The sequence below is a fragment of the Lytechinus variegatus genome, chromosome 17, assembly GCF_018143015.1.
Source record: "Lytechinus variegatus isolate NC3 chromosome 17, Lvar_3.0, whole genome shotgun sequence".
Lineage (NCBI taxonomy): Eukaryota > Metazoa > Echinodermata > Echinoidea > Temnopleuroida > Toxopneustidae > Lytechinus > Lytechinus variegatus.
Window position 1 is genome coordinate 15,899,529 of NC_054756.1, and position 24,669 is coordinate 15,924,197.

General features: G+C 39.2%; 1 protein-coding gene across 1 annotated transcript; it reads right to left on the reverse strand.

The window, feature by feature from the left end:
* Nucleotides 1–312: 312 nt before the first annotated feature.
* Nucleotides 313–12,650, reverse strand: LOC121431399 (protein extra-macrochaetae-like). The gene is made up of 3 exons (XM_041628962.1): nt 11,584–12,650; nt 4,398–4,553; nt 313–1,877 (listed from the first exon to the last, which is right to left on the reverse strand). Exons 1-2 carry the CDS (start codon nt 12,115–12,117, stop codon nt 4,458–4,460), a joined length of 630 nt encoding a protein of 209 aa, XP_041484896.1. The 5' UTR covers nt 12,118–12,650; the 3' UTR covers nt 313–1,877; nt 4,398–4,457.
* Between the last annotated feature and the right edge of the window lie 12,019 nt (nt 12,651–24,669).

Genomic DNA, 24,669 nt, shown 5'->3' on the forward strand with positions numbered 1-24,669 from the left:
TATTACCATAATCTTTGTCGAATCATCACCCTCATAATTTACAAAGTTCGTCTCAATATCCACCCATGACTGCCGAATTTCAACTTGCAGTAGTAACTGTTGTTCACTTGCACACACATGTATTTGAATACAAACCCTTTTCCTCCCTTCTTTTACCATGTCAGATCAGCCCACACCCCTCCCTCTTCAAGTCTGTCCCACACCATGCGTATTGAGAATACACCCCCCCCCCCCCTCACTCTCTCTCTATCATGGGCAAACACACACTGTTTTCCAGAATCTAGTAAAATATATCTCGGACAAAAATGCAAGTAAATTTATTCAAAACATTTTGAATTCAATGTAACTTTTTAATGACACGTATCTTTTTCTCAATATTTTTTTTGAAATTCGGCAATAACCGAGAACATAATTTCACAGTACAAAATTACATCAAAATATGAAATCAGAAGAAAATTCATACCAGTGAAATAAACAGGGGATATACATCTAACGTATTTATTTTAACTTGTGCTTGACACATGAATTGCATCGGTAGATTTTCTCTTGACCATGATTGAAAAATATCTCATAACCACTTAAAATGTCTTCCGGTTATGTTCTTTGCCTGATAAGAATATATTTCCGCTGCATTTAAACCAGGTTAATGATTTATTAGAAAGGTGTCTTATCGAGATATGAATACGCCCACTTGAACTATACAGCACAGGATAAACAAACCTCGAATATGATCCGTTTTATTTTGTTGATTTTTCACACGCGTGTTATAATCACAGCGAGTACGAACAATCGCTTCAATATGAAGGAATTTGGCAAATAGTTGTTATCTGATTCATGCCGGGATTTACATTCCTAACTAAATGGGAAATACAATATGTAACCATGGTGCAGTAAACAGGTATAATTTATAAATTTAACAATCTTAACATTACATAATCTATGATGAAATTTTTTTCCATTTAGTGATTGGCTGTTTAATTTTGGACGAGAGATAATAGAGGAATCTCCTAAAATCCATTATTAACGTTTCAAAATTTAAAGAATCCAAAAACTTATAAATTCCTTTCTTCACGATATCAAATTTCAATATGCGCTAAATACCTTTACTTAAATACTTTGATTGGAATAACCACCCTACCGAGTCATGGCAAGCATGGAGGGGAGGTAACAACAATATATTCAATTATCAGTATCACAAATATTAAAGAAATCATTCATAAAACATAGAGCGACAAGTTTTGGCAATAACATAAACATATATATAAAATGTGAACCGCCAAACATGGTATATGCATGACTACATCGTGATAGACAGTTCAATATATACAAATAGTGATCACGGAGAAGTGCATATATAATACGTCCAATGGCTGCTCATAATTTAATACAACTCTGAGCAGTCGTTGGACGTGGCCATTTTGTGTTGACATTCATCATAGCATTTGAAATATGTACAATCCATATTCAATTGTACTAGACAGAACCATACATAGTCTTAAATAATATCTCATATTTTTGTCTAAATTCATTTATTCTCCTATAAATGTTCTTTCATCCCTTTTCGAGATGTGTTTAATAACTGTAATTTGTTCACATCTGCAAGATTTTGCGATGACGTCACATTGCTTGGTGTCGGTCTTTCCGTAACAGTCCTTTCTCAAGGTCCAGTGTCCACATCATTTTATATTGTCCTTTTCAATAAAACGTGGAACGCACGATTTCATCCTCCAAATCATGACGTCACTACCGAATCTGTGGTCGCCTCAAAAGCAACGGTTGGTCGATGGTCATCATACAGTCCAGACGTTTGGACCAATATGAAGTCTTCAGCTATATAGGATGGAGTTAGCCACGGGCTAAACCTAACAGAACGAGACCTGCAAGTGGAGACAAAAAGGAAAACAATCGTTAATACCAATATTTTCAAACAAATAACATAATGGATGCAAACATCCAACTGCCATTGTGTTCTGAACTCGCTAAAACATTTCTCTCAATGAAAATATTATGAATGGAAAGCGTTTTCCCTTCAGGCAGTTGGGCTTTTTGTGATCAAAACCCCTACATAAACATTTCCTTCACAGGTTGTTCAACCAGCCAATGATTCCGGCAGTTATTGGGTTCATTTACTGATAATGTTTTAGTATATATAATTGTTCCCATTATTTTTTATCTTTGGCGAGTTTAACAAAATTGGATCTTGATCGGAAGTTCGTTGACTTGGCCAGGACGACTTCCGGCGGAAGACAGGAAGTTGAACCAAGATATCAACATATGACTTATCTCTGTCTATGGCATTCATATCGGAAGATTTCAACACAAAAACATAATACACAATGAAGAGAAACAGACGATAATCGGAGTTTCGCTTTCGCGCGCTTCCGTGAAACCATTTGGTAGATACCGCGGGAACAGCAACAGCTGACATCAAGTCTTAGAAGACGCGCCCCCTAAATAATAATCATTTAATCTTTCAGTTTCTACATTCTCTATATTGCTTTAATCCTAATCAATTATACCCTCTTCCTGGAACTGAAAGAACCCGTGGAGAAGCGAAACGATATCACCTGTCGATTTTTCTTTCCAGTTTAGTTTCAGCTTTTAGTCAACCAAGAAGTCTCTAGTCATGGTTTTAACGTGTGAGCAGGTGCGCATTCCATGACGGTGGGTCACTCCTCTGCGGGAATCCCGCAGGGTCGCACCTCACACACTGACCCATGTTGTCAGTGATCAAATTTTCCTGACAGGGCTAGGGGGGGGGGGGGTTGCGATATAAGCGACAAGTATTTGAATTTCTCACTTCATAAACCTGCGGCAATTATGAATGAATACTGACCACGTGCACAATTCTTATTTCCAATCGATAAGGACATTTCATGAAGGCAAAATGATCGAACCTCCTTGGTAATAGAATCGACATGTGCACTTTTTTGGCCTATCGACAGGGGCAACATTTTACAAGTTAGAGTTACCGCAGCTCATAATACAGGTAACTGACCAATAGTGATGGACATGTGCCTTGTATCGTCCTTCCACAGAGAGAGTGAGTGAGTGACCCACCCCAACGATAAAAACGTGGCTATTATAATATTTTGCCATAACCTTCGGCCAATTATCGCTGTTTTCCGTGAAAGTGGCACAAAAATAATCTACCCACGGCTACATGTAAAAGGGCGACATTACTAAGACTTCTTCGAGTAGGAGGGCATTCACCTTTCAACTTCATACAAGAATTTGCACGGAGGTGGAGAGAGGCTCCAGGCCTGTCCACACACACCTTGTTGAAGGAATACGTGTTCGAACAGTTAACCTTCAAAACACCGGGGTTATCCGAGTTCACTTGAGTCACCGCGAACCATGTGATACTCCGTCCCAACTTTGAATTTAGTCGGATCAGCACGCTCTCTTGTGATTATATATGAAACCTCAACGTCATGTTCATGAGCGTGTGGGGAAATAATATTTACCAGAAATTTCTTCAACCCGTTTCTTATTCTTCTTTCTAACATCAACATTTTCTTTTAACACAGCATGCCACCGGAGCCTACTCCTACTTTATCCTGCTACCACAGGGAACAGATCATGGCTGTTGGCCAAATGTTCACAGAAGACCAGGTCTAACCCATGGGTTTGCTTGCTCTTTTAGATTCTGTTTGGAGGCTATCCATATTCTTTACATTTCCTTTCGTAAACTATCACGAAAAACCCCAGTCCTGTAAGATTCACAGGAGCAAAAAAAATAAAGCACGGACATTTTATATCCTCGCAACTTAGGAACCCAAAGGTCAACGTCAGCAGTATCAGCTGTTCCAAGCAATCACTGCCACAGTGCATTACGCCAGAGCTAACGGCGGAAAAAAAGTCAGAGCGATGATGGGCATGATGGACCACATGCGCTATTTGACTTGAAATTTAGGGTTTAGAAATAGAACAAGTGAGGGAAGTTACTGCCCTCTTTATGAACCCTAGTTCTCAGGTCATAGACCAGATTTCAGGCACAGTGATTCACTAACACTGATGTTACAAAAAAATCATTTCAACATGCATGAACATCTAGAACATGGTCTGATATTTTGCGTGTGCATACACACGTTGAAAGGATGGCGAGGTTCGCGCTTATCACTAGATCGTTGCCAACTTTCACGACAATATTTTTGAGCTTTTTATTTTTTCACGAATTACAATTTTTCAGAAGTCATGTTTTCCAGGTGAGTCATAAAGCTTACGTTTCCCTGCCCCCAAACCCGTTCAAATCTCCACCCTTGTGTGTATGGTTTGCAAACGCGTGCGTGACTGCCCGGCGATGCTGACAGATGTCCGCGGGTGAAAATAGGAGATAGTCCGTTCAATTAATCGTTTGATATCCCTTAACATTTTCAGATTGAATCAGGGCTTACCATCTGTGGTTGTATCGGGAGAAGGAAGTCCAAGCTTTGCGAGACTCGTCAGAAATCTTGTTAGCAGCTGCACGGCCTCGACTCCGGTGAACTTTCGGGAGTTTCGTAAGGGTGGGGAGTGACCTTGTTGTTACCCGGATGCGACATCATGTTCATCTGCAAGATCATAAAAAAAGAGAAAATATCATTAATGAAGGAAGGGAGACATCTAATCTATGCATACGACAGTTTGACCCCCCCCCCCTTTAGTTGAAAACATGGGTGAAAACGTAGAAATTAGCTAAACCTACTGTTGTTATCAGAACATTTCTTCAAACATTACCAAAGAAACACCAAACACCAGCAACAAAATCCATGCCTCCCGGATCGCATCTGTTGTACAAAATTGTCAAGTATTTCATTTCGCATCTATAGGCTTACATAAGATACATTATGTATTCTTTCATTATATTGATGCCTCTAGACACATGCTCACTAGCTGCATTGCATGGCTGCGATATATACACGTACATGTATTAAAATATCAGGGGAACAGATGGCCGTAGACTATGGGACTTCCAACGGCATCTGTCCCCACTTCTCATGTCACATAATCATAATGATGATCTTTGGGATATACCATGAACATGTACATGTACCATATCAAAGACTGCAGCTGAGGCAGCAATGGGTCGAAGAAAAACTTGATCTGGATATATATCGATAGCCAAGTCTCCTTCTTCTACTGTCTGATTTGGAGAAACAGCTGAAGAGGGATACGGCATCGTTTCTTCGCCCCCACCAAGAAACCTCCCACTGCCTTCCAAATATAAACCCATGCACTTGCACTATTTAGCAGTGAATTGCATATACATGTCTGTACTGTAGTGAAAACCTACGTTGCAAAAAAATGTAAGTACTGAGAACAAATTGCTAGCAGTACGTTGACAAGTGGAACAATTTGTGATGAATCATGGTCCTTAAACTATTACACCAATAACACTATCAATGAGTTTTCAGTCGAAATCACACCGAGACATTAATGAGGTCAGAGGGTATAGTATTAAGGCACTCAACTAACTAAATATGAAACAAGCAACTTTAGGCATGCTGGTTGGCTCGATTAGCTTTAGTCCTACACACCGTGTTTCATGCTGGGTTTCATTTTGTACCCCACACCCTCCATGCCGTCCCATGTTCATTATCATCTGCAAGGCATCACGAAAACTCCCTTGTCGTAAATACCTATAAATTCAGTCCCTGTGTTTCCCTCTTATCTCACTGTTTTGTCATTTAAGTATCATACTTTAACCCTAAAATGTAAACATCTATATAAATCATGGCATATTGGAATAGCAAGATCTTGCCACTTGAGGTCAATCAAAGGGAAGAAGTGATTCTCTTTGCACAAACATTTTCTTAAAAAGCCTCTTGTCTGTTCAGGTTCGAGTCAAGTACTACCAATATGGGTACTCGTTTATACAGAGGAGGTGCACCTGCTATCTCCTGTAAACCAATTAGAACTCCTAAGGAGAGCCTGTTCCTAATCAGGATTTTCCCACGATTAGAGGCCGGAGTATCGACCGGTCGTCACGGGTCCAGGGGCTCTTCCAGATCGAACCGCGAAAATAGGAGTCGTCATTTCGATAACACAACAATGCATTGTTATAAGCGGGACATCTCTAGAGTTAATGAGTATAGGCCCTGAAGATCAATGCGATCAGATAGTTAAGTCAGCAGTTAGCTTTCTGTAAAATCCGAAAGAACACATCCAAACAAATCAGATGTGGCCCTGCATGGTTTGTAGTTTCGTTGTGATCAAAGCACGGAGTTATTACATAGCTCCATAATAAATGATGAAAGTGAAGGGCCTGTAATTTATGCAAAAAGTGATTTCGTGAAATTGGAATAAGAATTACGCATTTCCTTCCTAATATATTCAGACTCTGTGCCACTGATATGACCTTTTCTCATGATAAGATTAGAAATTCGATAAATCGTTTCGAAAAATTGATCACACTCTCCAGACAGCCGGAGAAAAATACTTTATGAAGTCTACTTATTACTTCGTCTGCCGAAAGATATTTAGGTTTTGTTTTGAATAAAATTTGCCAAATTAATGCCATTAAAGAGGCTACCTGGTATACTTGGTCATCGCAAGTTGGGAAACGTTTGTTTTCACAAATCGTTTTGATCTCAATTTCATGCTATCAAGATAGGTATAGTACCAGACCATCCATAATATAAGCCTGTCAATCGATGCCATAGTGCACTTGGGACAATCACGTTTGACAGTCACTAACAAAACGAAATTTGATAACAGATGTTATAATGTGCTCACAGGCCTGTGTCCCACGATAACACATTAGTTCAATTCTGCCATTATGTTCATTGCTAATTGTCAAAACCGCATCGAGCAATGGGCGCAAATTGGCAAGGATTCGTCCAATGAGTTTCAAAATAAAAACAACCCTTCGTCATATTCATAGAAAACAAAAGGAGGTCGTGTAACACAGGTGGCTTCTTGTTTTTCAAAAATATCAACCGCACACCTGACAAAATTACTCAGCCGCGGAGAAAAAATATTGAATTTAATGTCACTCTTTGGTGTTTTGGAATGCTAAGTTATTGATTGCGAGCGAGCGCGAACAATTAAAAGCAAACTGACTTTGAGAGCTGCAGTGAGAAGGATGCATGCGAATAAAAGATATTGAGATGCCCCAATGAGCTTTTAATTTCAACGAGTGATTCAATAACATCCAATAAAGAAAAAAAATCTGATGAAAAGTATCTTTAATCGTTAAAATGATTTTCCTTTGCGACCATCTATAAATATCGAGATTTCGAAAGCAACCAATATCAAACGTTTCACAATACCCAAACGTAGAATTTACAGAAACGCCGGAAGGTCGATTTAAAAAAATCAAGGTTTTCAGACTGGATCTCAGTTCAACTGAAATTGTAATCATATCACGGAACCGCAATTTTGTCAATAATATTGACACTGCATTTTATTTGCATCTCAGTATAATGATATAATACATAATGATAGGTAAACGGTGTCTAAACAAGTGGAACTAATGAGAAATTCCGTAACATTTCGTCTATTTTTTGGTTAATTCAAATCTGTTTCTTAGTGGCTTTTTGCTAATTGGTTGAAATGGTCCAACACAAATTTGTAAAATTATGAATCTTGAACTTTCACCTAAACCTTCACTTAAAATATGAAATTTCATTATTGAACAACCTCATAATTATCTAAAGTATGAATTAATTCAAAAGATCAAAGCATAAGTCGGGATTAAATATGCATTGAATTTGTAGTAATAATAATCATCCTCTTACAGCTGTCAAATCAAACGAATTGTATTATCCGCGGCAAAGGCATCTCCGGCTGATCAAATGGTCGATAATCCTTTACATATTTCAAGTCTTTAATCTTATCGTATCATTATATTTCTTCACTAATACTATGTAATATTCACATCATGTTACCGTTTTAGGGATTTGCCTGGATTCAGAGGGCTTTAGAACATAATGCGAGAGGATTATATCGCAGAAACATGATCTGCTACTGTGCTCAAATAGTATACCACATTATGACAGAAAAAGTCTCCCCTGGAAGTGTTTATCCTGTTTATAGTGGATTTTCCCATATTTCCTCTTTTTGTATCACTATAATCGTAGTGTTACAATTATTGTTCAAATCAATGAATAATCGAGCTTTTGTTCTTATATTTGTCGGTATTCTATGGATTGTTACTAGATTGGCATGGACCAATGGCTCATAAGATTTTGCTTCTTGGTCCGATAAAGCCACAGGCTCCATAGGGTCCTCTTATGGGCCAGAGAGATTGGCTCCTGGATCTATCATCGGAGGAGCTGACCCTAGACAAGATGGTCAATTCGTCTGGAGACACAGACCCAGACGGCGTGGAGAAAGACCTTTCAAGATATGGTCCCAGTCCAACAGAGTCTCCCACTCGTATTCATTTCAAACCGTTACAGAATCATCTCGACAGAATAAGCTACACAATGGTGACAGAATATATTTATATTCTTTAACAGCTGGCAAGTCATTTCTTTTCATAAGACACAGCTGATTTTTTTTCACCCGAAGCAAAGAGATACACTACATCGTCAACTCACTTTGACCAAGCCTCTCCAGGGGTTCTGTTGCGTCAAGGGCATAGCCGTGTCTGTTAAGGGCGTATCTACATGACACACAGATGGAAGATGTGCCCTAAGGGATCTTGACGAACGAAACATTAAAGATGTCCGACTTTACAAATTTACAAAAAGCAAATGGAAATAATAAGCGGTACACCCCCTCCACCACTTCCATAAAACCCTGATAAAAATAACCATTTGTTCCAGATTAAACTCGACTCGAATGCAGAGGAATATGTGTCAGCGTCAAAGCGTTTCACTTTCGTCATAACGTTAGTGACATACCGACATGATCAAGAAATATTCCTCTTAATACATATACTTCAATTCAATCTTCTCATTATAGGTTCTGAATAAATTCGTTAAGAATCAGTGGAGCAAGATCTATTTTGATTGCTTCGCAGATGTCGCTTGGTATGTACGCATTAGCGTGATTAGGAACCGAATGGGCAATGAAACAATGGGAGACACTAAACTTGACAGCGATCTGCAAGGTGTACAGATGGTCGGAGAAGCAACTCTAAAACTTTAATCTTGATAATTATGCATGAAAGTATCCACAGGGCTACGATCACAGCTTGCCCGAAATTGCTAATGGATTAAAATGGCAACGGCTCCTGCAGAGCCCGACTTGATGTAGTCCCATACGGTCAGTTTGCTGTGAGTGCGCGGAGATGGTTTAGAGGTTCTCAGGTAATGGCAGATGGTAGGCACAGAGTAAGGTTGTCATGGGACGCTGTCCTACTTCACTCACAACTGTCGTGGTATTTCCGATTGGGAGATTTTCTCCAAGGAAATATAGGGACTCAGGTGACAATTGTTCGTCTAAGAGGGGATAATATAGCAGATATTTTGAAGAAAAAATCATAACAATAAATCATGAAAAGTAAGAAGACCACGCCCACGTGCCCAAGAAGAGGGCCATCGCCAGATGGGTAGGGTTCAGGTCGGGGACGAACGTCAATAGCGCCATCACACGGTCTTTGCCTCTTTCGGCCTGACTGAGCTGGGGAGGGAGCGAGGTCTGAAATAGCTGTTTCTATTCTTCAATAGCAATATTCCCCCCCCCCCAAAAAAAAAAAGAAACATTTCAGTTTTTCCTAAACCTCATGACAAAACAGCATAAATACAACTACTCATTATGGATTTATTGTGAATTCTTCGCACTTGCCATGTGTTTGATTCAATTAACACATTTTTCTACAACCCATTTTGAGTTCTAACCTTCAGACATGCATTGTCACCCCTTCATGATGCATTTTCCACTTGGAGAAGGATGCAACCTTCTTGCAGGGACTATTGCACACCAGGAAAACAGGTGTGTCCGCTTGAATTCTTTGATAGCATTAAAATAAACCAGGAACTTCTTCATCTCGAGCTGCAAGTCACTTCAGCCAGGTGGTCTTTCCTGCTTTCGTGGTCGGGCGGCAGTCGAGTTCACAACTTCCTCCTTCCAGTACACTGGAAATAGGTTCAAAATTTTCATTGGGCATACTTTCAATTTCAGTCACTTGGATTACAACGGGATCCTGCTTCATAATCAATACTATGATTTGACCTAGGATTCGAATGCATAACATTTGCGAAATTTCCTGATGCAAGGTCTGGAGAATAACCTCATGAACAGTGATACCGAAACTAATCATGGAAGACCAGCGGAATATCATAATCACAACAAAAGCCATTCGCACTAATAAAAAAGCATGAAGGCTTCAGAATATCAACATTGGATTTGGAGGATCGAGGACACGGGAGTGTGTACTTTAGGGCTGCGGTAAGCCCTATCAATATAATCATAAACCATATAGGGCCTATTAAATGTGAACCTAAGGATATTCCTTGATAAAACACAAACCAGGTTTTCATTGTCTTGCCTCCTACAAACGATCAATGGAAATGAAAACAAAACAAGACCATCATTTATCAGAATGAAATACAAGAATACAATTACAAATACGTTATAAATTTTGATCACATGCACAACCAGTCAAATGTGGGCGACGTTTCTAAGAACGCTAATTCACAAGGTCACACCTTCGCCACATAACCATGATAATCCTTATTAACGATTAGCAGATTAGCTATGTTTCCTTTCTCTCCCGTTGTTTTCACCACGAAGCTGAAACAACACGTGAATTCTGAAAGGATTGTTCGATGGAGAACGGGACTGAGTGTTCGGGAGCAACAGCTGGGGTGTTCGACCGAGGCGGAATTGAAAGGAGGACGAAAGAAAAGAAGGCGGACTTGGCTATGGGGTTACTTCCAAAGAACTACACAATAGAACTGCAGATGAAAGGAAATGCCAGAAAGGACCATCGCATATTGAATGGTATTACAAGAATAACTATGATACAGCTGGTCTGTCACTGACATTGTCGAGTGAAGAAAAGGCTGGTAAGTTTGGTTCAAGACAATGACGTCAGAAACTTAGTCTTTTTATTGATATATCATATGGGACATCTGCAAAATGGCAAGAAATATTGACAAGGCAAATTATTGAGGAAAACCAGGATGTGGGGCCGGTCGACCATTTAGTACAAGCTTCACCAGACATGCCAGATGTCATTCATATTTAGTGCAACTTAGTGTATCCATGGAGCTATTCATACATCTTCACCAGGGAAGTGTTATAACACTTCCCTGTCTTCACGGTGCATGGTATATGTACAGCAATGACTTAGAAATTGAAGAATGTTCAGAAATTCAAAATTAGCATGGTGAGATGGCTTCTATAAAAAAATGTATTGACCAAAATGTTAAACAGAATTATGCACGATACGTGGAATCGCTTATTATGGTATATTTTTTCAATTATGTGTTTTATTGGATTATGGTAAATGTTTGTTATTACTGGGCGCAGCGTTAGGCTGGCTTATGAAGTTATGTCATGACTATAAAGGTCGGGACTAAGGAGAGATAAACATCATGAATGCTTATTGCTATGCTGCCAACTGCCAAGCAATGATCAATTACAATATGCACACGGACGAGTACGTAGATTTTTTTTCCTAAGACTATTTTGTTAAAAAAACAATACCTGTTGTCTTTGATGATAATCACTGTATCCCTGATGATGAAAGAGAGATGTTTGTTGAGGGTAGCATTGCTGCTGATGTTGTCTCGCGTTACTCTGCGTGTGTACCCCGAGCGGTGTGGCTGGCGGGCATGTCATCTGCTGATGGCCCTGTTGCTGAGGGACTATGGTGGTGAACGGCATCCTGTTGGAAGCGGCCGGGGCAGGCATGGCCATAGAGTCAGTGATCATCCCGGTAAGCGCATTCACGCTCCCCATCATTTTCACATCGATATTCCTTCCTTCTAACGCCGTCTGCAAGTCCTGGATATAGTCTATGACATGTTGCAGGATTTCTACTCGCGTGACTTTCCTGTTCTTGGGGATTGTCGGCACCAGTTGCTTCAGTTTTTCGTAACAATCCGACATGGTGAAATTTGAGACTCCAGCGCGTTTCTGCTTCTTTTCCCCGCCGGCGTGCAGGGGGAGCGTGTGGTGGAGGCTCGCTGGATACTGCTGGTGTTGCACAGCCGTCTGCATCTGTGTTGGTTGCTTCATGTTGGCTGTGATTTTGAATTTCTCTTCCTAGTGGCTGATGGTCGCAAAAAACTTCTTCACAAGAAGACGTTTCAACGTTCTGAGCTTGTATCCGATGCTTGAAATAGATTACTGCTCTTGAGACTTGACTGTGTGGAAATTCGAAAATTAGCACTGCAGCTGCAGAGTTTTATTTCATAGCAGGATGTGACTCGGAAAGCAACTAATGAGCGAGATAATCACTTTGAAATAGACATGGGATGTATTCACTTATGTACTTTATCTCCAGATCGCAGCAGAGAAAGCACTCCAAAAACGCTGAAATTAGGACGCTTGATAAAAAAATGTCAATGAGCGACAGATGAAAGAGGTACGTGTTCTCGGTAATCAAGGACTATCGGCTTGTGAGATTCGTCAGGAATGTACTCCACCGATAAGCGAGAAAGCCAGGTATATCGCACTGTACGCATCGGTGCATGCAAAATACACACACACGTTTCAGGCTTGTACGCACGGCCGTATGGCAGGCAATAGTATGCGGGCGATATAGTGTACGTGCACTGTCGTGACGTGTGTGTCATGAGAAGTCATGCAGGACCTCGGGGACTATTTCACGCTGGGGTAAATTACGACTACCATCGCACAGCCGGACTCGACCAATCATATTGCAGCATTTGATTAATTACGGGCGATCACCTATCCCTCTTGTTATCTGTTGGCCCCATTGACAGAGGCCAATCAAAATTTATCTATAGATCCTTAGAAGATTTTATGTTCATCTTCGAGATAAGATTGCACTTGAAAGAAGCTCTATTAAAAAACAAAGTCCTTATTTATAAGCAGGGAGTCAACTCCATGATATATACTACGCCTTTGCCAATGTACTAGTACAATATATTTATGATCAGAAAGCTACACTGCAATGTCGCATTTCGCTATGCAACAGGAGGGGGCGGTGAGGGTTACAGTGCTATAATAAACCTACCCTTTTCATTAGATTTTTAAAGCTAAAAAGTAACCCAAAGTGATTTGCATCTTTATCCTTCAGGAAGATCAGGGTCATGTCAAAATATGCGGAGGGGTACACATGAAGGCATACATCCTCAGCTAGTTCGTTTTGCTCGCTCGTTTCCAAATGGTTTCTTCTTTTTTTAAAGATTATAATACCGATTTTTACTCGTGTGAAAAATACAGCGTATCGATGCAGTCTTACTAGTAGATCAAGTCATTCGAAATATCATATAGGGCCTAAATGGCGATATAAAATTATGTTTTAATTTTCATCATATTATTAAAACCCGATAGAATTTTAGTCTAAATCGTTCGAGTATATCCTTTGATTGAAATTGCACGTAGTTCAAATTAGCAAAGACGATACTGCATACCACAAGATATGTGAAGCTAATAACTAGAAATTGCCTCGGCAACAAATTAGGAATTAGTTGAGCTTAGAAATTCGTAGAAACGACTGTGACAACAATTAACGATTAACGGCTCAGCTTGAATAAAAGGTCTGTGGAATTTGTTCACTAAAAGATTAGAAATATCCCAGTGGTCATTTCCAAGTTCAACACTGAAAGCGCCAGGATGGTGATTGATGAAATGACACTCATATCAGTTCAAACTAACATGGCAAACAAACTAATTAGAGACGCCTCATGTCATGGTAGTTACTCAGAGGGGGTTTCCCAGTAAAGAAAAAGCGTTTATCAAAACAATGCAGTCACTTTCCTCTTTTATTAACACCAGAAATTTCATTAAGACCAACATAAACGTTTCAGGGTTCATAATGACATCGTATTAGTTTTCGCGTGAAACCCATTATAGACTCATAATTATGTTTTCAAAGCATATAAAGGACATTGTCATGTGCAAGTGAATAGCACATATTGCCTGTCTATCAACAGTGGTGTTAATAATTACTTAAGCCCGTAAATAAACTCAAATTCCATAATTGTAATCACAACCTTCACTATCATATTATAAGACCGAACACAAGGGGGCGACATTTCGCTAAATCATGTGATATTGATGAAAGCAATTGATAAAAACCACTTTCACTATAAAAGGTTTTCATAAATCTTTATTTTCGTTTTCAAAATTGGACCCATTAAGGAGTATTATTATAGGGGTAATCTGGGCTGAAAGTATGTATAGCTTGATAAATAGAGTAGAATTCACTGAGCAAAATGCCAAAAAATCATCAAAATCGGATAACAAATAACAAAGTTATTGAATTTTAAAGTTTAGCAATATTTTGTGAAAACAGTCGTCATGAATATTCATTAGGTGGGCTGATGATGTCACATCTCCACTTGTTCTTTTGTATTTTATTATATGAAATTAGGTTTATTCAAATTTTTTCCTTCAAGAACTAGAAAATTTGGATCGACATCTCATTTAGTGCATTGGACATTTATTGCTGCAACTTATTTCATTATTAGGGAGACATATTATTTACACAAGTATGAAATAATGAAAAAAATTATGATTTTGTGTAATAACATAAGAAAACGGAAAGTGGAGATGTGACATCATCAGCCCACCTAATGAATATTCATGACGACTGTTTTCACAAAATATTGCTAAATTTCAAACTTCAATAACTTTGTTATTTGTTATCCAATTTTGATGAATTTTTGGCATTTTGCTCAATGAATTCTACTCTATGTATTAAGATATAAATATTTTCAGCCCGGGCCATCCCTTTAAAACAGACGATGTAAGTGGTGTGAAAATGTTGTGTTCACATCTTTGGGGCAGTTTCAATTTGTGGCATATTATACTGTTAAAACGCCTAAAATTGTTCAAAAGGAATATTCCTGCTTTCTCTTTATGGTTTTAGATTGTTTTTTTTTACTGTTACATGTCGAATAAAATATAAAAGGAAATTATTTTCTCTTTCGAAAAATCCAAGATACCATCATCATTCTCTCCTCGAAGAACACGTCGTTTCGGGCAAAGTTCAGACCATTTGCCGAACAGGACGGGCAGTCCTCCTACAGCGGGGGCTCCCCCGGGGGAGCAACTTGGCAGTGACGAGTGTCAAGCTGAACAAATTTTGACTTTGTTTGATGACCTGATAACAGAGTGATGGAATTCTCAAATCTGTCTGATCGTGACAACAGACATGATTATTCCTAGTAGAGACTGAAAGAGAGAAATATAGGGGAGGGGGGGGGGCGAATGGATGTGCTTATGTCCCCTAATAAATAGGGCGAAATCCCCAAAGTCATCAGGCGAGGCAACAGGCTTTAGAACATTTTCATCAAAAGCGAACGATACCCCTTAAAATTACGCAGGCCTACAAAATCAAGTTTACCAAAACAAAAAGTTGAATGAAGACGGAAAATAATCAAACCACAGCATATCGCTAAAAATTTATCAAATGCTGGAAAGGTGATTTTGTTATTCCGTTTTACATGAAATGAATTGTTCTATTGACTTTGGATGCCTCCACTTAGAACATACAAGTAGAAGAGCCATTTTTTTTAGGTTTTCACTTTTCAGTACAAACTTTGCAAAAAAAGGGTATTTTTCAGAACAGGAAAGGACTAAACTTTCATATTAGTATGTGCTCCATCCCGGGGTTCCATGTCTGCAGTCAGAAAGGTAAACTGCCGATTATTCTTATTGCCAACTCGTCCATTCATCACATGGTCTACCTTCATTTAGTCTAATGCCATTCCGTCCATTGACATTTCGTCTTATTTGGTCTAAATAACGATTTGGTCCAATAATCACTAATCACCAGTACATCTATGACCATTTCGTCTAATAACCAGTTGGTCTAATACCCATTCTCTTTTCATTCATTTCGCCCAATTAGACCAAATGATTTATTAAAAGTGGCGATTGGACCAACTGGATAATTAGACGAAATGATGATTGGACGAAGTGGCAATTAGACCATGTGGATATTAGACCAAATAATAGTAGACAAGTTGAGTTGTACTTAATTAGACGAATTGGCATTGGACCGATTGGAAATAACCCAGTCAAAAATGTTGAGCTATACAGGTCGGACTATAATTAAAGTCGCACTCCTTGGTAGAACTAGAAACCTACACAACCCTTGCCGTTGCAAGCCAATTCGTCTATTGCCAACTCGTCCACTCATCACATGGTCTTCCTTCTTTTAGTCTAATGATTTCGGCCCATCAACATTTCGTCTCACAACCATTTGGTCCAGTCATCACTTGGTCTAATCACCAATTCGTCCATGACCAGTTGGTCTAATATCTACTCTATTTTCATTCATTCCCCGTCCAATATTCCATTAGACCAAATGGTATATGGACTAAATGGCTATTGGACGAAAAGGTGAGTGGATAAAATACATGGCTACACCATGTGGATGTAGACGAGTTGGTAATACCTTGGTCACATTTGATCTACGGCGGCCGTACGGCGAGTCGAAAACAGTCGTTTTATAAGTATTTTCATTCAAACCAACTATATGTAGTTGGACAAAAAAAATGTTAAAACGGCTGGTTTCGACTCGCCGTACGGCCGCCCTAGAGCAAATGTGACCGAGGTATAAGTGAACGAATAGGCATTAGACCAAAATAAACCGTTCACAGCTGTGCAGACGAACATGCCAGTAATCCAAACACTCCACCTATTCTTTATCGGAGGTAAACCTGTAAACATGCCCATTCTAAGCCCCTACACCTCCCTCCAAAATTATTAGTCTCAAAACAAAACCCTAATCAAACGATTCGGTATTTATGTTGGATGATAATGCTCCGAAACATTGCATTTGACATTATAAATGAAAAAGGGTGCGTCTTTAATTTATTTGCTAGTCCGCTCGTGTGTCTCAGAATGTTAACAGGGAAAGTTTCATCACTTTCATGATTTGAAAAGCTTGTATGGTCCACCTGTAGTGGCATAGGGTTCGTATTTTGAGAATAAGGGTGTGGTGGAACTCCACTGGTTCCCGATGACAGGTGATTAATTGGCCCTCCTAAGCCCCCCTCCAATACTACCAGAGCTCACGGCGACAGACCGGCGCCACGATCCGTGACGTCATCCATTCATCCACCCACAATCCGATAGCAGACGGGCGCCGGGCTGGCGGTCGCCATAGCAACCCAAACGCCAATCACCAACATCAAAGGCACGCCGCAGCCTGAATCAATTACTAACAAACTATCGAGAGCAACGATAAATGGCTTTTGGGATCGCCACTTTGCTAAACTGGTGGTCGGGTCTTTGGGGGCATCCACTATTCACACCCGTCGACTGCACACCTGCACTCCCCGCCTAAGACGTCGCAAAGTCTTTTATTCAGACTTTAAAAAGTTCGACACTTAATAAAGTCGTTACACCGGCAGATTGAAAGACAATACACCAACTTGAATAACTTCCAAATACACAGTTTCATATCATTAGAGTGCATTTATATTATCTTTATAAAAAAAACCCTCATAAACATATAACGACAGTTGGTGATTACAAATGAAAACTTATGCGAGCTCTTAGCTGGAATCGCATAGACTATTTGACGCCTCGACGAATTACGACCATTCAATCCGTCGTATTTTCATTTGACGTTAATTACACGTTTCGGCACCACTTAGGGGACTTCTCTGGACCAGCGAAATTGGGGGAAGCCCAAAACTTTTTTACACGACGATCCCTGAATCTTTACTGACCAGGGAATCGGGAAGTTCCCTGTCCTGACCATAAAGGCGAAGTGGCGGCTTTGGAGAAGGGGCTAAACTGGACTATCCATGATCCACATTGGGATCCACATCGGATGAATTTGAAAATGAAGGAATGAAATACAGTATAGTGAATACGAGAAAGAAGGTCCTACCCTGGTTATTGGTGTCCTTAAACTATGCCTACATCGGAACAAGTAGGCCATTTTGAAACCCCAAAAGGCACTTATCAATTAAAAACGCAAGAAATTTGACTTTGACAACCGCTGTTGTTACAATTAGTTCCTTCTTTTAGAACTTCCATTTACTGATTTAGGGTCAAATCTTTGCTCCAAGACGTATTCATGGTACAGAGTCGAGATGAGCACTTTCTTCTATGACTGAACCATGTGTAAGTAGCTCCATGGAACCATGTTGGAACTTAGCAGGGGACAGCAGGTGGGAGATTATAAAAAAAAGGTGTATTATTTTCACACACTTCTATCATCAGCAGTACCAGAATCTGAAATAAACAGATGAAATGAAAGGTACCATATTATTCTACAACATTCCAAATATATCTGATTATAAAGTTCTATAGGCCTATATTATATTAGAAAAAGTGACCATTAGGTCATCTCACTAGCAATTCCTTTGATACAGACACATTGTTCTTTAACTATTCTATGATGCATATTTACAAAGTAGACTTATGTCCAATGCGTGAGCAAGCACAACGAGCGAGCGCAACAAGAGAAAAAAAAACGACCTTTTCACAAGTGACCAACCATTGCGTGATTTCGAAACGGCAAATAAAGATACGTCTAGCTAGAACAAGGAAATGCGATTACATGTTAAAATATATCGGTTTTGAATACCGATGAAACATGCGATACAAACTAAACCTTTGAATTGAAAGATAATTATACAGATAAGGAACATATGACTCGCTCCGCTCATTAAAAACTTCCATGAAGAAGCGTTATCGTGTTTGCACGTTTCCGCGAACGGAGAGGATCAATTTGTGGAAATATGAAGTTCAAAATGAATTGTTTCCTTCTAAACAGTCCACCAAGACAAGAGAACACATCATGTTCAGAGCGTCTCGAAAATGCGACCATGTTCCTGTTTTTACCTATTTCTGTCGTTTTGCTATTTGGAGAAGAGAAGTTTTGAGTCTTGATTATTCACCTGCCGTTTTATGTTTCATCACCTTTCCAATAATGCATCATAATGATTACATTTTCCTGAGCTTATAATAATTTGGATGCAGCTTTCATGGGGGGGGGGGGGGGGTCCTGACTCATTTGACTCGATACCAACGGGGAACAGACTTCATTTTCTTTTACACAAGTGCATAGGACCGACAGTAGGCCTATATCCCAAAAACAAAATTTGGATCCAAAATTAGAGTGACACGTTTTTTTTTATGTAGGTCGATGTGGGAGTGAACTGAAAAGTATTTATCGCCTGTTTATACAACGAATGTTGACATAAGTATTTATTGGGGAGTGCTGCGAGCAGAAAGCCACCTGGTTTGTTTGGTTGTCAATGCGAAACATGGACCTACTAGTACTACCCAGCCAACGTACTCCTCAATTAATATATTGAAAGAAATCCTTCTTTTTTTTAGAACAAAAATACTAGGGCGTAGTAGGCCCATGGAGCTCTATGGTAAGCCTATGTAAAATAAATGTTGGCCTAAATTTCAGTGACATCATCGTGTCAAGTAAACATCAATGAGTTAAATGATGAAACGCGAAACGATAATTAGGCCCAGGGACGACTTCTCGTTACTAATCTACTCATTAGACCATTTGGCAATTGGACCAAAGTAGTAGCAATTACACGGCCGTCAAAAACGAACTAAAACGAACACCCCTCGTCCTCAATGTAAATAGAACAAACGTGGACAAAATATTAATTTTTTGAAGTGATAGATTTTTATTCCAGGAGAAACATTGTTTTTTGGAATTGAATTTCTTTTTGCTTGACAGATTTCGCATGTCGAGCCACTCTACATCATCGAGAACCAATCAACCCCCTCAATAGGGGGGTAAGAGTCCGGGCTCAGTTAAACTGCCTCACCGTCTTTTCTTTAGTAAAGTATTATTTTTCCAAAGGTCGCAACTTTACTAAAAACACCTGTGCACCTGGCCCAGCATCAAAGCCGAGCTCAATTATCTCACTCCCTATAAAAGACTTGTCGTAACTCCGCCAGTTTACCTATCACCGGTCTGCCCCGCCTGCCCGGCGCCTCGCCTATTGTTTGGCGTCTCTCGTTATCTGCTTAATGTCCACAATACGGTTTGTGGGGAGAAAAAAGCAAGCGGATAACACAATTCAGGAGGGACACAAGAATACACAATTGGTGTAATAGTCATTGGTTGTCATGTCTTTGGCGCCAGGGATAGGAAGGAAATGGGACGAAATCAGTGGCGAGGAGTCGAAATGGGAGAGCGGAGATTTATTCCAAAGCTTGAACATAATGACAGAATAAAGACACACCTGGTTCAGTTCCCATGGGATCTTGCAAATTGGGATTTTTTTTAATTGACCATCACATCATCGTAATGATAATCACCTCTACTGGCGACATCATGACCCAGTCCAACACAGAGTTTAAATTCGCATAAAAAACATCTTTCTTTTAAAGGGGAAGTTCACCCTGACAATAGAAGTTTATTGTATAAATAGCAGAAATATATTGCCGAAGGTTTGAGAAAAATCCATCATAGAAAAAACAAGTTATCAGAATTTTGATTATTTGATTTGTGACGTAATTTGCGAGCAGCTTTTCTGAATATCGTATAAAACAAAATAATAAAATGTAATTGTCTTAGAAAATTGAAAATGTTTTTACTGCACATTGAGTATATTCAATAAACAAATTGTTTTACAGCCGTACCTAAAAATCATCATGAACCATTAAAAATTAAAATTTATACATTTTATATTGTACAACATATGGGGCAGCTAGTCGTTTATGACGCCACAAATCCAAAACTTAAAATTCTAATTAATTTCTTAATCTTCCATAGATTTTCCTCAAACCTTCACCAATATTTTTAATCTTTTTTTTTATTTTTAAAACAAACGTTTCTTCGGGGTGAGCATCCCATTTAAACGTTAGCTTGGCAACTTAATTTCACAAATCATAGATTAAAAATTACTCTTAACTTTTAATTGCATCTTGGAAGCTGTCGTTTCGAATGCGGATGGGCTTATTATATTTAGGTTAATCCCGGAGGTTAATTCAAAACGAAAAGAATATACATTTGTGTGTGAGCAAAGAATGGATGAAGTAGTCCCGAAACCATGAAATTTGCATAACTGAAAAGAGGTTAAGTTAATTCTCAGATAAAATGAAAGAGAATTGATAAAAAAAACATATTGAGTAATAAAAGCCAACTGAATAATATAATACATTCATGGGTGAAATAAACAAGATTTTTTTTTTTTCTAAATAAAGGTCAATTAATTTCCCAACGACAAAAAAATGCTTCCTTCATTTCCTTTGGTTTGGTCCTTCTCTACGTAATCAGGACACAATCATGGTGCATTAAGCTTTTTGATTTGCAGACGCACAAAATGATAAATAAAAAGAAATGAATATGTAAGTCAAGTGTTCGAAGGGTTATAAGTGTATGGGGATCCATACTGTGAGCGAGTAAGTAGGTCTGGTTAACAGCAAATATAAAACAAAAAAAAAAAAAAAAAAAAAACACGAATCGGTCAACATACTGTCACTATACACGATTCGAATGATGGAATAGTTCAATCAAGGAGATATCTCCTTGGTTCAATGTAATTCACACTATTGAACCTTGACCCAAAAGGCTTGGAAGTTGCTAAACCATGAAAAAACAAGACTATAAAAATCAACGCATACATTCGTAATTCCGAAGCTTTGTTATTCTGGAGGTTCGGATATTCCGAAGGTTCGTAATTCCGAAGGTTCGTTGGTACGGCGAAAACGAAATGAGGTTCGTAATTCCTAAGGTTCGTTAATCCGAAAACGAAATGAGGTTCGTAATTCTGAAGGTTCATTAGTCCGAAAACAAAATGATTAACGAACCTAATTTCGTTTTCGGACTAACGAACCTTCGGAACAACGAACCTTATTTCGTTTTCGGATTAACAAACCTTCGGATTCGGAACATCGAACCTTATTTCGTTTTCCGATTATCGAACCTTCGGAATAACGCCACAAATGTTCGGATTAACGAACCCTTTTGCGTTTTCGGATTAACGAACATCGAGGTATATGCAATTTACGTGTTTCGAAATTACGAACCTTCGGAATTACGAAGTGTAACCAAAATCAATGAGGATTTCTTTCTCTTTTGTTACGTAAGAAACTAATCAAACACCTGGACCTGTGTGACCCGAAACCAGATTATGTTTGTATGGAAACGTTTACTTCGGAAGTTTTTGATACATTCTCCGGTGACACCATGGTGCGAGAAAAACGTTCTAAATCCACTTGACCGCGACCTCTTTAGGTACAAAAATAATCGATACGGGTTTAACCAGGTCATCGTAATCCTCATCCCATGACCTGGGCCCTCTTAATCGGAAAGGGCCTGGTGGAAGCACCCCTACAAAAGGCAGTTTGGATGTGTTTTCAACCCATTGAAAGATTTGTGTTCGGGGCTGAATAAACCCGATTTAATCCGGCACCAGACGAGATTTACCCCATTTATTGTTAACGTTCCTTCTTCATTGTAATCACTGCAGCCCACTTGATGTCGCTTACAATAGGGCAAGTGTTTCCGATCGGGGCGGTCTATGAACCCCCAAAGAATAAATTCTCGAAGACAGGTTGAAGAATGTCGTGAGACAGTGCACTCCCTTCCCGAAATTTCACACAAAATTCTTCAACCTGTGCATAAATCTGTGACCCCCCCCCCGGGGGTGTGAGGTGGGCAAGTCTTCCCTTGACCATGCCTTGACCAATTGATGCCCGTCCATTTCTAACCAATCAACACACTAGCTACTCAAATAAATACATACATATATATATACACACACACACACATTTAATGATAATTATATAACTACGCAATGGGTAAAAAAATGTTTATATGCGGGGGGGGGGGGCGGCAAAGCAGAGCTCAAACAAGGCATGAATGTAAAGATTCCCTGATATAAGAACAGATTACGAATCATGATATACTACAAAAGATCCAGAGATATATTTTTTCAAGATCTTGTAAACTGGTTATGATCCGAATGTCTGTACTGTCTTGGGATTTAAAAAATGGAGATTGCCCCCATTTACCGTGACGGTCGCCACTGGACTATTGATGTGTTAAGGGGCCTTTTTTTGAAACAAGTACACATCTCCTTACCAATAATATTCATGCATATATCATTTCCATTTATTTGAAAGCAGGATAAAAGAGCATTCTTGATTAAATGCCTTGCTAACGGGCATAGGTGCTGCGGCCGGGATCGAACCCCGGACTTTCCATTTATAGCCAGGCGCCTTTGACCACTCGGCCACGGCCCTTTCGACCTTATGCATGTGACATGATAATCTCATAGCGCCCTCACTCAGAGGATATAGGACTTGGCGTAAACGGAGTTGTCAGAGATGCGCCAGCTGTAGATCACAAACGCATATAGCAATGATTTCAACTTCTAGGATGGCGCGATGGCGTCAATACTTGAAGGTCCATGTAAACTCGAAACAGCCTTGAAATAATAAGAATTAAATGGCAAGTCCAGCCAAGGAAAACATGATTTGAATCAATAGAGAAAGATCAAACAAAAATGTTGAAAATTTCATCAAAATCGGATTTAAAATAGGAAAGTTATGATATTTCGCTTATTTTTCACGAAACAGTTATTATGCACAACTCAGTGATATGCAAATGGAGAGTTGATGATGTCACTCACTCACTATTTCTTTTGTTTTTTATTGTTTGAATTATAAAATATTTCGATTTTCACAGATTTGATGATAAAGGACCCTCTTGGTTGAGCCACAAAATAAAAATATTGGTCATTCCACATGTTCAGGGAGGAATGAAACTTTGTTTCACGTGCCAATGAGGAGAAAATTTAAATATTTCATATCCAATATAGTAAAATACAAAAGAAATAGTGAGTGGGTGATGTCATCAGTCCCCTCATTTGCACACCGATGTGCATAATATATAACTGTTTTGAGAAATTAAGCAAAACTTGAAAATGTCATTACTTTCTTATTTTAGATTGGATTTTTGATGAAATTTTAAGCGTTATTCTTGTCTAATTTTTCTCTTTCTATTCAAAGCAGCTGGGGTAGACTTGTCCTTAAAAAAAACCCTGTTTGATAATAAAGAGATCATTCTTCCGGCCACCAGACAGCTTCTTCGAGTGAACGCACAAAAGACGAAGCAGATGGGGGGGGGGCGTTTCATGAAATGACTTGTCTGACGTTTTATCCGACAGTTACCAGAGGAACAACGCCTCTCAGCCAACGAAATTCAGGGAAGGATGTCAGATCTGACAACTTGTCGGATGAAAATGTTGAATGAAACGCTCCCGAGGAATTGAAAAGAATGGCTTTCTACAGGTTCTAGGTAGCCTGTAATCCGGGGGGGGGGTCAAATATATTGCTGTACAAACGCGTGACGCGTGGACTCGTTAAGGGTATCAAAACACAATTTTTCAAGAAAAAGGGTGGTTTTGAAAGACTGGTCAATGGTCAATCGCGGGCTCAAACGTAATTGGGTATGTTTTTATTTTTCCAAAAGCTTCTTTTTTTTAAGACTAGAAAAACGTGTTTAGGGTAGGCCTATGTTTTTTCCCCAAGCTTTTTCCCCGAGTTCATTTTTGGCGACAACTTGTTTAGGGGCCAAAATGTCAGTAAATAAAGCCCCCCCCCCCAAAAAAAAAAAAAAAACTTGTTTAGGGGGCTATTTTGCACACAACG

Coding starts and splice junctions, on each gene's coding strand:
- LOC121431399 (XM_041628962.1), bottom strand. CDS start 12,117: ATGAAGCAACCAACACAGATGCAGACGGCTGTGCAACACCAGCAGTAT. Junction 4,554..11,583: donor ATTATCATCAAAGACAACAG/GTATTGTTTTTT, acceptor ATGATCTTGCAG/ATGAACATGATGTCGCATCC.